The 14,613-nt window shown below is 36.2% G+C and overlaps 1 protein-coding gene and 1 non-coding gene across 7 annotated transcripts in view; one reads left to right on the top strand and one right to left on the bottom strand.

Annotated features, from left to right (window-relative positions):
• Nucleotides 1-1,805: 1,805 nt before the first annotated feature.
• The window catches only part of WWP1 (WW domain containing E3 ubiquitin protein ligase 1), a 133,667-nt gene continuing 120,859 nt past the window's right edge, over nt 1,806-14,613 (bottom strand). For all 6 annotated transcript variants that reach the window (XM_019453395.2, XM_019453392.2, XM_019453393.2 and 3 more), the window contains 4 exons: nt 12,310-12,414; nt 9,360-9,456; nt 8,854-8,926; nt 1,806-3,377 (listed from right to left, as the gene is read on the bottom strand). In XM_019453395.2, the coding sequence (XP_019308940.1) occupies nt 3,278-3,377; nt 8,854-8,926; nt 9,360-9,456; nt 12,310-12,414 (375 nt within the window). In that variant the 3' untranslated portion in view covers nt 1,806-3,277. The remainder of the gene's footprint in view (nt 3,378-8,853; nt 8,927-9,359; nt 9,457-12,309; nt 12,415-14,613) is intronic.
• Nucleotides 4,507-4,610, top strand: LOC128775411 (U6 spliceosomal RNA). The gene has a single exon (XR_008420132.1). It is a non-coding gene; the product is annotated as a U6 spliceosomal RNA (small nuclear RNA).

Raw genomic sequence — 14,613 nt, 5'->3', positions numbered from 1 at the left:
ATTTACTTTTGTCAGTAAATGTTAAGAAAAATTTTTTTTTGTTTATTCTTGAGACAGAGTGAACAGGGGAGGGGCAGAGAGAGAGGGAGACACAGAATCTGAGACAGGTCCAGGCTCTGAGCTGTCAGCACAGAGCCCGACGCGGGGCTCAAACCCATGAACTGTGAGATCATGACCTGAGCCAAAGTCGGACACTTAACCGACTGAGCCACCCAGGCGCCCCAATCAGTATTTTTAAATGGTATTATCTGAGTTCTTGGTTGAGATTAGGAAGAGAAATTTTAGAATTTAGGAGATCCCACTTTTTGATGTGTGTTTTTGGTACTACATTATTTGGGAGGGTATTGTTTTGCTTTCATGTGACATTCACCGTAAAATTTATTTTGGACTATGTGCCAGGGCATTGTTGGGAAGAAAAAATAGGGGTGGATTACTTTGTCAAGGGCCATGACACCATTTGAATGAATGCCCTGTTCTGGTCCATTGCACTGCCCTCTGAGAGCAGTGAACAGTGTGTTTTATCCTGTGACTGAGGAGAATACACTTGGTACAGAGGAACCTTCGTGAGCTGCTCTGATATGGTCCGGGCTTTTCCCTTGAGATGTCCAAATCCCCAGTTAATATCTGAAGTTTGGCTTTTAAGATCAATGGATTAAGAAAACTGGGAGTGTTATAAGACCTTTGTTCTCTCATCTACATATTTCAACGAGAAGATTTTTTTACTTCTGCAGGTTCACCAGGGGATCTTCTTAGGTTAAACCAAACCCTCAGACTCAAAGTCTGCAAAAGGCTTCATGTGGCACCAGTTTACTCAGAAAGCTGTAAGGATAGGAACCACAGCTAGCCAGAAAGTCAATGTCAGGACTCCTTACATTTCAGAAAATGACCTTACAGCAGCATCAAGTATCTGGAGATTTCCCAGTCCAGATGCAACTTACCAGTCAGGGGTCATTTTTAACAAAAGCAAAATTGCCTAGGGTATTTTGACACATACCACCCTATCTAGTTTTGAAGAGAAGAGGTGGGTGGTTAACTGAAGGCTGCAAGGTGCAAAAGGTTTATTAATAACTCTGAGCTTAAACTGCCTAGGAAGCACTAAAACCAAAATACCCTTGTAGCTGCTCTCCTTGGAAGATAGCTAATCTGATTGATGAAACTATTGTTCCTGTGATCCGTTCACTGGGCTCAGTTTGGTGGTGCCGTTAAGTGTTGCTGAAATGAAATAACTATGAATCTGTCTCTGAGCCTCATTGTTTTTGCCTGTTTTTTCATTTCAGGCATAGTGAGCCTGTCTAGTGTGGCACAGGACCAGGATGGGAAGACAGGGGAAAAGGTGAGAGATGGCTACATCTTTGGTTTCTCTCACTGCCACTGAGTATATAAATCAAGACATAATAAATCCTGCCTGTAGGCCTGGATTTCTGCAATTGGGTATGAAAGGTAGAAGGCCCTAATAAGTTCTCCCAAATAGCTTTTTTTCAGAAAGCTGGTTTGGTCTGTGGGTTCTGTGTAGCGTCATCTAATTTCTTACCTGAAGAAAGGACAGAGGTTCAGCACCCTGAAAGCCTGTCTTCAGTCAAATCTGCTAATTGTATTCTCACATACCTCCACTGAATGATGTTCGAGAACCTCTGTCATGGCAAAATTCATTCAGCAGTGGTGCTTTCTATGGTGTAATTTAGCCCTTTTGAAGATTGGTCACCCTCTGTCACATAATGCCATATACATTAGCATTTGTTTTTAATTCTTTATGCTTCAAAACAGCCAGTGTCAGACTAGGATTTGGGAAAGGAGTCTATTCAACATAGTGGATCACTGCCTTTATTTCATCTTTACTATGAACTCTGAAGTGCAGAACACAATCTAATATGTAGAAAAATAAAATTTTGGCAAAACAAAAACTGTTTAGGGAAATTAAATTGTATAGTATTTTCCGTATGTACTTAGCAGTTAAATATGTTACACATAACATTGTAAGATGTCCGTTCCGTCGTTATAAAAAAACTTAATGAAATTTACACTGCATATTGAAATGATACAAATGGAAATTAAAATTTTTGTATTAGTAAGGAAGCCCAGTTTGCTAAAATAGCATTAATATCATTCACATCAGATTTTAATTTGTTATACATCTTTGTAGTTCAGCAAATGCCCTTGATAATGAAAAATTAAAAAGTTATTAGGACAAAAATAATGATCTGTGTAAAAAGGGGGGTGGGGAACCAAAAGATTTTTTAATATGCTTATATAATTCAGATAAAATTTTCATGAATTTAAGAGGAATGAAGATATTCGAACACTAATAGAAAATAGACTCATTTGAGTGTTCAAATGCTTACACAACTCTTCAGTCCATCCAGTTTTATAAAACCAAAACTTTGAACACAAAAGCAAAATTGTTCACATTACCTTATTATATGTTCCTAAGTATCAAACTGCATCAATTTATTATGAGTTAAATTTAAAGAACATCACAGATTTAAAAACAAAAGTACGTAAGTACCTGATTCTTTTTAACTCCACAAATACCTAGCATCCCAAAGTAACATGTAAACAAACCTCTTTGCTGCTTAATGAATTCTTTCCAATCTCTAGAATAAACTAAATGGCTTTGGATCTAGTATGTGCCTTACATTTAAGTTAGGGTTTCATTCATTACTTTGTATTAGTGATATAGCAAAGAGGGAAAATTTTCAACTATTGTACTTATTTAAAACAAATTGACAGGTTCAAATGCCTGTCTTCAGAAAAGCCAGCAGCATTTTTTTTAACATACTCAAAGTAAGATTTGGCCTAAGCCCTTAATACCTTCCTGAACAGCCATGCAACTAAACACCCTCAGGAGGTGTTAAGTAAGGGAGAAGATCATGAAGCAATTTGTAGTTTTTTCTCTGGATAATAGAAACAAGGTAAAGCAAATCCAGATTATTTTTGAATGAATGGCTGTCATGTTTAATATACCCAGAGCTCTATAAAACTAGAGCCATTATCATATATGCTTATATAGATATATACTTATTTTTTAATAAAGTCTTTTGCTTGCTTCAAAATTTAAGGATGATCTTTTTCCTAGTCAGTCACTTCAAGGGAACAATAAATAAAGTAGAAAAGGATGAACTGTTTTTGCATATTTCTGTGGAAGAACGGAAAACATTTATACTTTGAGAGGTTCAGAAAATTCACTGTACAGAATGAACAGCTTATATACACTATCTGTGCAATTTTTCTTGGCTGGGGTATTTAAATGCAAGAGCTCCTCCAAGACGAGAAGCCACATTCATTCTTGTCCAAATCCCTCTGTCTCTTCTATTGCAAAAAGAAGTTTTTCCTTTAGTTGTTCATAACTCTTATATGGTGGTAGATCCAAGCGATTAAAACTGAACAAAAACAAAAACAGATGTGTTTTTAATAAAACAAACTCTGAAAAGATTTCTAATACAATATTGTTTAAAGCACATTTGACAAACTAAATGGATAGAGGAGATCTAAAAATTTTGCCAGAGGTATTCTAACAATTTACTATTATATTAACACATACAGATTTTTTACTCATAAAAATATTTTAACATTTCCCAGAAAAAACTGACATTACAAGTTGTCATAAGTCCCTCTAACTTCTCTTCGGTTTTTAAGTCCATTTATTTCATTCACTTACCAGTTATTAAGAATCTATTATATATCAGATATTTGTCCAGGAGCTGGTGATAGAATGTTAAAAAACTAAGTTCCTATCCTTGTGGAACTTCTATTTGGGGGCGGGGGAGGGAAGCCAGTAAACAAATACATACCTTAGTGCTTCCATTCCTGCCATACTTAAAAGAATTCGCTGCTCTGTTTAGCTGGATTAAGATTTGGGTGGAGGGAGGGTCTAGGGTTTTAGTTTCCCCTCTATCTAGTGAAACAGCTCTAATGTAGGTAAAACCATTCTGTATTTTCATTTTCTCACATGGAAGATTTCTATAGATTATCTAGGTTCCCTCCTACTGCTCTCCCTCTGCCCTTGTCTCCACTCCTGCTTAAGAGTCAGGAAACTTAATAATCAAGAGCCTTTTGAGTTTCTGAAACAAGGCAGCCAATTAAAATGGCCTGAGAACACCATTTTATTCTCTTTGTATGAAAAGTTAAATCTATTAACGGTAGCAATTAAGCAGACCATGTACCTTCTCTCCCCCATGCCCCCGTCACACTGATAGCTGAAGTCAATAAAAAATTTTTCAATACAGTCCTATATTAAGACAACCAGTCACTTTCTAATTCTTACATCTTTGAAATATAGCCTTTGCCAAATTCTTTCTCTTTACTGAATCTCTGTATCTCTTCCATCCAGATCGTTTGTGCTGGCAACTGCACTCTTGTGTGTCTCTACTTCCCCAACATCTCTTATATGGACCATCAAAATTTCCTGTCTACTGATCTTGCATCCATTTTTTTCCTGACTTCTCCACAACCCATCTAGCCTTATTACATCACTGCCAGAGGTCCTTTCATAAAAAAGACTTGCCAGTTTAAAAAACCTTTGTTGTGCTATTCTAAAATTGGAACTATACAGAGGTTAGCATGGCCCCTGCACAAGAATGACAACACAAATTCATGGAGCCTTCCATTACAGAAACAAAAAAAACCACTTAGTTTTCTAATTACTATGGATTGAAGGTATGGGGGAAGGAAGCTGTTTGGTATAGGCCCCCATCAATTAATTTAATGTTTTCCCAAAATATCACATGCTTTTCTGTTTCACGACCATGCTCTTATGGCTCTCTCACGATCGGGAATACCTTTTTCCCGATATGAAAATATTAATTCACTAAGAAGCAGTCCAAATGCTAAAACTTCCTCCAAGAATTCTCCCTGAGCATCTTATACAGACTTAATAATTCTCCTCTCCATAAGCTCTTTTTATTTTGCTTTTAGCATTTTCTTTGCTCTGTATTATGACTGACTAGTTTCTTCCATTATGTTCTAACACCCATGAGGGGCAGTCATCCCTACTCTTTTAACTAACACTTATCCATTTCATTTAATAAATGTTGAGTTACCTACATAAGAAAGTACATTACTTGAAAACATCCGAAATAGGGTTCTATTTTAAGATACCAGCCAAAGGACAGAGACACACCAAAATCTCTTCATCTTAGAGGGTACTTACTATATAGATATCAGAATACTGTTTTAGTTTAGCTTTTGTTTTAGTTCCAGCTGAGTCAAATTTGATACTTCTACTTAACCTATAAAAATGGAAGACCCTACCCATACTTTTGCAATGGACTGTTGGTTTTCTATACCAGTGTATACAGCCTCTGCTCTGAAAGTGGCCACCTCAATAAGCAAAGCATTGGAGAGGACAGCAGAACTCATTCCGAGAATTATCAAGACTTCCGCCATAGATCATAGCAGTGTTTACCTTTGTCACTACTAAACTCTGGTGTCTCGGGATCTATGTTCATACAAATTCTCATCCTAATACCGTTAACTGTATTCCACTGATCTGAATTAAATCCTCACCTTTTCCCTTTCTTCCACCTCAGATCTCCATTCCTCTGAACTTCTGTTTTATGATTTGCAGTTTTCTAAGGTCTTAATAACTTGCCTTAACTAAAAACCCAGCTAGTCTGAAACATAACCATTTCCCTGCAGCCAAGCAGTAAAACTTCCCTCCTGTGAGGCACATACAATCTAGCTATGCAACCTTTTTCTGACTTTTGGCTACCCTCTGTTGACCTCTTGGTCATATTCCTTTCATTCACTGAAAGTTCTGGCACCTGGGTTCGTGGTTGTCCTCTCATTCACTTGATGATACGCAACACCCATGCATGACCTCCCAAGTTCTCCTCTTCAGTGACCTGTTCCTCTCATTTACTGACTTTAGGATAACATACCTTGAACCTTGTCATCACCAGCAGGAAATTTCTAATTAAAAAAATCCACTTTTTTTTTTTGAGTGCACAAGCACAAGGGGTGGGGGCAGAGGGAGAGGGAGAGAATCTCAAGCTGACTCCATGCCCAGCACAGCCTGACACAGGGCTTGATCCCATGATTGAGATCATGACCTGTGCCAAAATCGAGTCAGATGTTCAACCAACCGAGCCACCCAGGCACCCTCAAAAACTCAATTCTGTCTTTCCAGCTTCCTTCAATTAAAATGCTAACCCATTAATCCATTAGTTTGTCACCATCCTAGCTGTCCACAGACTCTTCCTGTCCTTATTTTGTACTTAAGCTACAGACCATCCTTATATCCACTACCTTGCAAATACTTTCAAATCCCTGTCTCTTCCTCCTTTTGAACTTAACTAATCAAAACTCAAACTGAATGAATTCAGCCTTCTAGTTTTCACTCCTTGGACCTAACAGCTGAAAATTCCTGGAGGGGAGAATCCTACAACTAGACAGATTGGTGTCACTTTAGATCCAAGTAGGCAATCCAATATCGCACATCATTCTCAGCCATATTTCTCTAGTAGATACTTGTCTGCTCTGACAACTCTCATTCTCCTCAGAGTTTTTTTACTTTCTTCATTCTTAGTGACCTCACTTCATACTTTGAATAAACAGAAACCAACAGTGATAATTACAGCTTACATCCAACATTTCTTCCTCTCCTATTACAACAAAGGAAGTATTCCTGTTTTATCAAAGGCTAATTCCTTAACCTTTACTCAGCATCTCAATTCTTTTCATCTTTCTTTGGTTCTGAACTCTCTCCTCTACCTCAACAATCTCTCCTTTAAATCAACAATTTAATCTAGGCTGGTGTCAATTTTTTCGGTTATGATCCTTTTCACACTTTAAAATATTGCAAATTCCCACGAGCTCTGTTTATGTGAATTATGTTTATTGATAAAAATGACTATTTTCAAAAAAAAAAAAAGGTAAAAAAAGTGACCCTGTTATATATTTTTGCAAATCTTGATATCTAGCCTAATAGAAGACAACTGGTTTCTGATATTTATATGTGCATTTATTTTGTTGCATTATATTAAGTACAGTATATGAAAATTTGCCCCCACACAGATATGTGGTTAGAAAACAGAGATGTACTCTAGTTTTTTCAGGTCATTGTGTCTATTATTCTTGACTATTGTACTAAATAAATTTGACAATATTATATGTAATATGGGTTCTGAAATCATACCAAAGAACTTTTTCTACTCTGTTATGTAAAACCCATTGGTTTATCTTGTACTCTGAAGGACTCTTTTTAACCATGCATGATTTTATAACATCATGCATTGGTTATTTGGAAACAGTGATTCACCAAGTTATAAAGTATTTCTAAATGTTGACACATTAAATTACATGATAGAAAAAAATCTCATTTTTAATAATACCACCAATCTCATCAGAAAGTCTTGGGAAGGCTTTCAAGCTCATGATGGTATAAACAAGTTTTCCCAAATTCTAATTTTTGCCTGAAACCTCAACTTTTATCACTGCCAACAAATGCTGTCAGTTGTTTCCCTTGAAGTGATAAGCTTCCTTCATTACTTTTCAAGAAAATGTCTGCCAAATACACGTCTGAATAAACAGTTTGTCAGTCACTCTCTCAAAAACAGTGTTCCATCAAAAAGAGCAAGCTGATTCAGCTTTCAACTCAACTGCCAAAGAGCCTCCCCTCAAGACAACCACAATTCTCTGGTGTGAATAAGAAGTGCTTTATGCAGGCTTCTCGTTTTGTCATACAGAGTATTAAAGAGATACATACTCAAGCATCAAGATTTAGTATATATGTGTGTGTGTGTGTATATATCTATATATATACACACACACATATGTATATTTTACTGCTTCATAAAGAACAATCTTGAAAGAGATTTTTTTTTTTTTTTGCTTTTTGCTTTCTGCTTTAAACTGCAGGTATGTGATGTTGAACAATGGAGACAGCATTTTGGTGCCACGGCCCTGATTTGTGCTGAGGCACTAGTTTTATCTACCATTGCTTCTGCACCATAAATGCAAGTATCAAAACAATAAAAAGGCAAATAACTGCTCAGTAGGAAAATAGTTCTCACCTCCTAAAAGAACCATGTACCTCCTAAGTTATCCTCCTCTTTTCCCTGGATGACTAAAACAGTTCTGTTAACTAATCTCCCTGCGTTTGGTCTTGAATCCAGTTCCTCCTCTGTTGCCAGAGTGATTTTTCCTGAATCTCATTAGCTGCTATTTAAAACTCTTCAAAGGTTTCTCACTACCCTTAGATTGAAATCCAAGTGACTTGTAACAGCCTACAAGGTTCTACATAATTTAGCCCTGCCTAAATTTCCAAATTCTTTTTATCCCTGTCTCCCCTCATTCACTAAGTTCCAATGACACCAGTCATCATTCATTTCCTTGAAAAATGATTTCTTACTACAAGGTCTTTGGAAATGTCCCTGTACAAAGAATGTCCTTTTTCCGTTTCTTCCCGCAGCATGCTATTTATCCAACTCAAACATTATGCTGAGAATCTCCCTGACCACACAACCTAGAAGAGGTTCCCTCTGGTTCTTATCTACAGCACCCTCTTTATTTCCTTTGAAGGACTTTCCTAGAATTCAGATAGCTTACTTGTTTGTCATTTGTGCTCCCTCCCCCAGGGGAGTGCAAACTTCATAAAAGGCAGGAAGCACTTCAACTGTATATTATACATAGTGGTTACTCTAACTGGTGAATCACTAGATATATTTCTCAGTATATTAACCAAACAGAAATCATTTCAAAGGGTTTAGTTACAGAATGCCGTATTAATCAGTATGTTCTAAAAATTGAAATTCTGGCTACGTTAATGAATAAGCACTAATACTGGGTCTTATGTATTTAAAAAAAACCAAAACATTCTCTGACTTTCACCTTTCAATTTAGGATTCTTGAACTTACCACGTGTGGCTTCTTGGTAACCAGGTGTCTTTGCCAACTTTTTCAATACAAAATTTTTGAGGCCCATTACTTCCTAAATCAAGAAAACAAGACAAAATTTATCTGGTCCTTTAAACTTTTTGGTTTTGACAACTAGTTAAATGACTGAACATGTCACATTATCATGAATGACACAGAATACAATGTAAATCGCTTCTGCCTAGAGAAGCTTCTTATTGCTGCAGAAATTCAGCAACAGGAATTAAATTAGTGGAAAGAGACATAGCTCTAAAGAATTTTGCTCCTTCACAATCACCCTAAAGAGCAAAGCAATGGCCAACCAGAATATGTAAGCAGACTTTCATTGGCTTACAAATGTACTTGATAGTAACCATTAAGTAGTCTTCTGGCAGATACCCTACAGAAAGCACAGAAGAATAATCCTTAGATTCAAGTCTACTGTATGTCTAAAGGCCATTATCATCACAAAGTTATCTACAGAGAAACTGCAGAAAAACTGCATTTACCCATAAGCTCGGCAAATCCTCCTAGAGGCAAACGGCAGGTTCCAGTGACAAACTGTAGTAGTCGCATCCTTACTTCATTGTCTGTCTCTTTCACAAACTGTGTAACAAAATCAAATTTACTTTAATATAAAATACTAAATTATCTTCAGTAATTAAAATAGTAGACACTTAAATTGTTCTTAAATTTCTTCAAGAATTATTAAGGTTAGGCACATGTTAAATATACCAGCGATCTTACTTCAGTTAATCGTCACAATTACAACACTGGTTGTCCATCAGTATTATTACATCCATCACACAGACAGGAAACGGGAGGCTTATAAACGTCAAACCACTAAAAGGTAACCAGGACAGATGTTGTTTGTTTGGCTACAATATCACAGCTAGCACCCAGTTAGGGCTCCTGCCTACCTCTGTGCTATATGCTTTTTGTGTGTTTAGCCCTTATAACAGTTGCCATTCTCAATAGTTTGATCTGTTTTCTCCCACTAGATACGATTTACACAACTCTTTGGATTCTTCAAAGTTGAAAACTACAAGGATGCATTTTGTTAAAAATATTTAGTTCATTTACTATCTTTTCAAAGACAGACATAAATGTGTAACGTGGTGGAATACTGATTTGAATTGATGTGTCTTGTAATAGAAGGCAAGTCAACTTTTGGAGCAGTCTAAGAGTAGAAATGTATCCTAAAAATACAATTTATAAAAAGTAAACAAGAATATACATTACCTAAGGATGAGACAAAAAGTGCTAATAATGACCAAAAACACTTCTGCATAAAACTGTGTTGAGGTACACATTTCATCAAGACACAAGAAACAGCTAATTACCAGGTCTGGCATAAACCAACCCTTTCCCTAAAACAAACTCAATTCGCAAAACACAACTACTCATTTGGATTTATAGGACCTCAAGCTGAAGCTTCTCAGGTATACAGATACAAATGTCCAAAGGGAAAGTCAGGGAACTTCATGTTCTTACTAGTCCCTGACTAGTAAGGAAGCTAGTAAAGACCCTAAAAAGGAAGACTGCAGACACCTGCATACATTCTGTATGTGATGCAATTCAGATATTTTAGGCTTGAAAATGGGTTTATTCCCTTTTGATTTTTTATTCATTTATTTATTTCTTCTAAGCTCTGTGCCCAGCGTGGGGCTTGAACTCCTGACCCTGAGGATCAAGAATCACATGCTCTATGACTGAGCGAGCCAGGTGGCCCTTGTTTAGTTTTTATAAATGGTAATAGATATACACAGCACCCAGTACAGAACTGAAAGGTAGTAAAAGGTACAGCATCAAGAACAGCTTTCACACCTTGCTGCCAGTTTTCTCTACCTTTTTTCAAAGACGCTATATTCATATACAGTTGACCACTGAACAATGCAGCAGTTAGAGGTGCGGATACCCCATGTAGTTGAAATTTTGGGAAAATCCACATTCAAATTTTGATTCCTCAAAACTTAATAGCTTATTGTTGACCAGAAGCCTTACTGATAACCAATTAACACATATTTTTGTATATATATATTTTTGCAATAAAAGAAGCTACAGAAACATTTACAGTACTGTGCTATAAAAAATTTGCACAGAAGCAGACTAGCACAACTCAAACCCTTTATTGTTCAAGGGTCAGCTGTACCAACATACACTTTGAATATACAGAATGTAAATTTTCCTTTTAACCAAATAGCACATTATACACAGGTTCCTTTCCCCTTCAAAACTACTGAAACATATTTTCCAATATTTTTATTAATTTGCATTAAAAGAAGTGAAAGAATGCTAGGGTGCCTGGGTGGCTCAGTCAGTTGGGCATCCGACTTCGGCTCAGGTCATGATCTCAGTCTGTGGGTTCAAGCCCCACATCGGGATCTGTGCTGACAGCTTAGAGCCTGGAGCCTGCTACGGATTCTGTGTCTCCCTCTTTCCCTAACCCTCCCCTGTGCTTGCTCTCTCTCCCTCTCTCTCTCAAAAATAAGCAAATTAAAAAAAAAAAAGTAAAAGAATGATTACAAGGTACAGAATTACAGAGCAGATATATCATAATTTATTTACTTAGTTCCCTCCCAACAGACATTTAGGTGTTTCAGGTCTCTTGTTAGTATACCAATAATGGTGCAATAAATAGTATGTGCCATTTTGCATATGCTGAAGTACGTAATATAAATTTCTACAAGTGTCTACACTTCTTTAAAGTATTAATTAATAAATAAATGACACATATCCTTACAAAAAGATTCCACTTCTAGTAAATCTAAGTCCCAGGCTTAGTTTTCACTTGAAAGTGAAAGTTAAGCATAGGTATACAAGAAGTTCCGTCGCTAAACTGCTCAAATGAGTCTCAATTAGATTTATGTGAAGAAAATCCCTGGCCTAAAGATTTTAAATTCTCAAACACACAAAATGCAAAATCTAATAAAATAAACTGTGCTTCAATATTAGTATTGCAGCACTTGGATGAGACCACCCTACTGTAGTTTAAGCTAAAACACCAACAAAACAAAGAAAGGGACCCAAGGGAGGGAAAGAGAAAAGGAAGTCATTCTTGGACATTATCCTCCAGATCATTCTCATTCCCTAGCATATTATCCCCTTCACAGGAATTATGTATCTGCACTGACTTTCTCATTAAAAAAAAAAAAACACAAAAAACAAACCCATACTTCCTCATTTACTTCCAGAACTAAGTAGAATTTTTAGAATGCTATGATACTACTGGGGGAAAAATGCTACACCTACAAGTATTACCATTAAACTATTACTTAAAGAAGATCCTGTCATTCATTCTCCCATTTAGGAAGACAAAAAAAACAACAGAAACTCTTCACTTCTGATTTGGAATTCAAATGGCAGGTTCAATTTTAAAAATAAACTTTTTTTAAACTATTGTTTCATGGTAAAACATTTTCTTTGAACACTTTGTTTCAAAAAGATAAAAGCAAATACCTGCCAAAACCAAATGATCTGCTTGCTGTTTCTTGTATAATGACGATACACAGTATTTCTCTGCCAATCCGCCAAGTCAACCTCCTGCATGCCACACAACATAACCTGGGAAATGAACACAGTAGCAGGTCACAGTACAGATTTAGTGAAGCGAATAACTGTAGGACTCAAATCTGCTAACAAACACTTGTGCACATGGCCCAATTATGTGAACAGCTGCATGCATGACAACTAATGATCACAGCAAATCCAAGGAAATTTGTAGCAATTTAGAACAAGGATTCTTTGGTACTTTATCTTTTCCAGGTTTATTGAACTCACACTGAAAACACTTAGAGTTTTTATTCTTCAAAAAACATTAGCTATGCTAGAAGAATCTCTTACTAAAAATGTATCCCAAATTAGGTGTCCAAACTGTTAAGTTTCAAATGTAAATTTCTGTTTCTTTTTTTTTTTTTCTTCTTAATCTATGCTATCTTCCATTTAAAGTTAAAAATATACTACTTCCTGTTATTAATTTTTCCAGGCTTTGGGAATAAAATATTGTATGTGAAATTTTCAAATAAGCCCACTGAATTACATAGGGGATGAAAGCTATTTTTGGCATAATGAAGTAGTCCAATACTTCATTTCTCCTAAGTTAACTTTGAGCTATAATGTATACGCAATAAAATGCATGTATTTTAAGTATAGTTAGATGAGATTTGACAGATATATACACCTATGTAACTGCCACCACAATCAAGATGTACAATATTCCCATTATGCCTCTTTTTGCAGAGAAAAACACCACCTTTGTCTTTGGCTCTACGTAATCAATGATTTCATCACAGGTTAAGTTTTTGAGAATATCACACATGTGCATGCGCGCGCACACACACACACACACACACACACACACACACACACACACACACTACACAATTAACACTCTTCTGTTGTCTCCACCCCCTGCCTCCACCCGTCAACACCATGTCTATGAGATTCGCGTTCATTATACAACAATTTACTTATTCTTTCATTTCTTAATGGTCATTTAGGTTACTTCAAAATTTTGGCTTTGATGAATAAAGTTGTGATGAACATTTATGTAAAAATCTTTGTATAAATATGTATTTTATTGCACTTGAATAAATACCTAACAGTGGAACTGCCAGAGCATAAGCAGCTGATATATATGTTTAACATTGTAAGAAACTACCAACACTATCCCAAAGTGTTTTCATTTACAGTTTCAATTTGCAGTTTTAATTTCATTTAGTTTTAATTTGCATTTCCCCAACAATGAGTTATAGTTCATGTGTTTACTTGCCATCATAGCTTCTTTTGTGAAGTGGGTCTTTGCCCATTCTAGAAAATTGTTTTTTACGGAGTTTTAAGAGTTAAAATACGTGTGTGTGTGTGTACACACATACACATACATACACACACTCCCAGTGTGTAGACTGCCTTTTCATTTGCTTAACAGTATCTTTTGAAGAGCAGAAGTTTTACTTTTAATGAAGTCTTTATCCTTTTTGTGTATGTGTGGTTTATTGTTTTGTATTCTTAAGAAACTTCTGCCCATACTAAGATTACTCTATGTTTTCTTTATAGCTTTCATATTTACATTTATGATTTCATCTTTTTTCATAGACTAAAGTAGAGTCAATGTTAATTTTCTTCTATATGGACATCTAGTTGATCCAGCATCATTTTAAAAGACTTTTTCTTGGGGGCACCTGGGTGGCTCAGTCGGTTGAGCGACTGACTTCGGCTCAGGTCATGATCTCACGGTTTGTGAGTTTGAGCCCTGCGTCGGGCTCTGTGCTGATAGCTCGGAGCCTGGAGCCTGCTTCTGATTCTGTGTCTCCCTCTTTCTCTGCCCCTCCCCCACTCATGCTCTGTCTCTGTCTCAGAAATAAACATTAAAAAAAGTTTAAAAAAAAAAAAAAGACTTTTTCTTTCCTCACTGAAAAATAGTAGACTTCTGTTAAAAATCAATTCACAATATATGTGTGGATCTATTTCTGAACTCTCTAGTGTTCCACTGATCTATTTGTGTATCCTTTCAAAAGCACCACACTGCTATAATGACTATGGCTTAATAATAATTTTTGAAATCAGGCAGTGAACATCCTCCAAGTCTGTTCTTTTTCAAAACTGTTTTAGCTTATCTAGAGCCTTTGCATTTCTTTGTATTTTTAAAATCAGCTTGTCAATTTCTACAAAAAATTATTCCAGATATTGATTGGGATTGTGTTGAATATACAGATCAATTTAGAGAGAACTGACATTTATAATAGAGTCTTCCAATACATAATA

This window comes from Panthera pardus, unplaced genomic scaffold (genome assembly GCF_024362965.1).
Source record: "Panthera pardus isolate Hobbes unplaced genomic scaffold, ASM2436296v1 HiC_scaffold_7, whole genome shotgun sequence".
NCBI lineage: Eukaryota > Metazoa > Chordata > Mammalia > Carnivora > Felidae > Panthera > Panthera pardus.
Note: the sequence above shows the minus strand (reverse complement) of the source record. Positions and strands in the feature narration are given on the sequence as shown.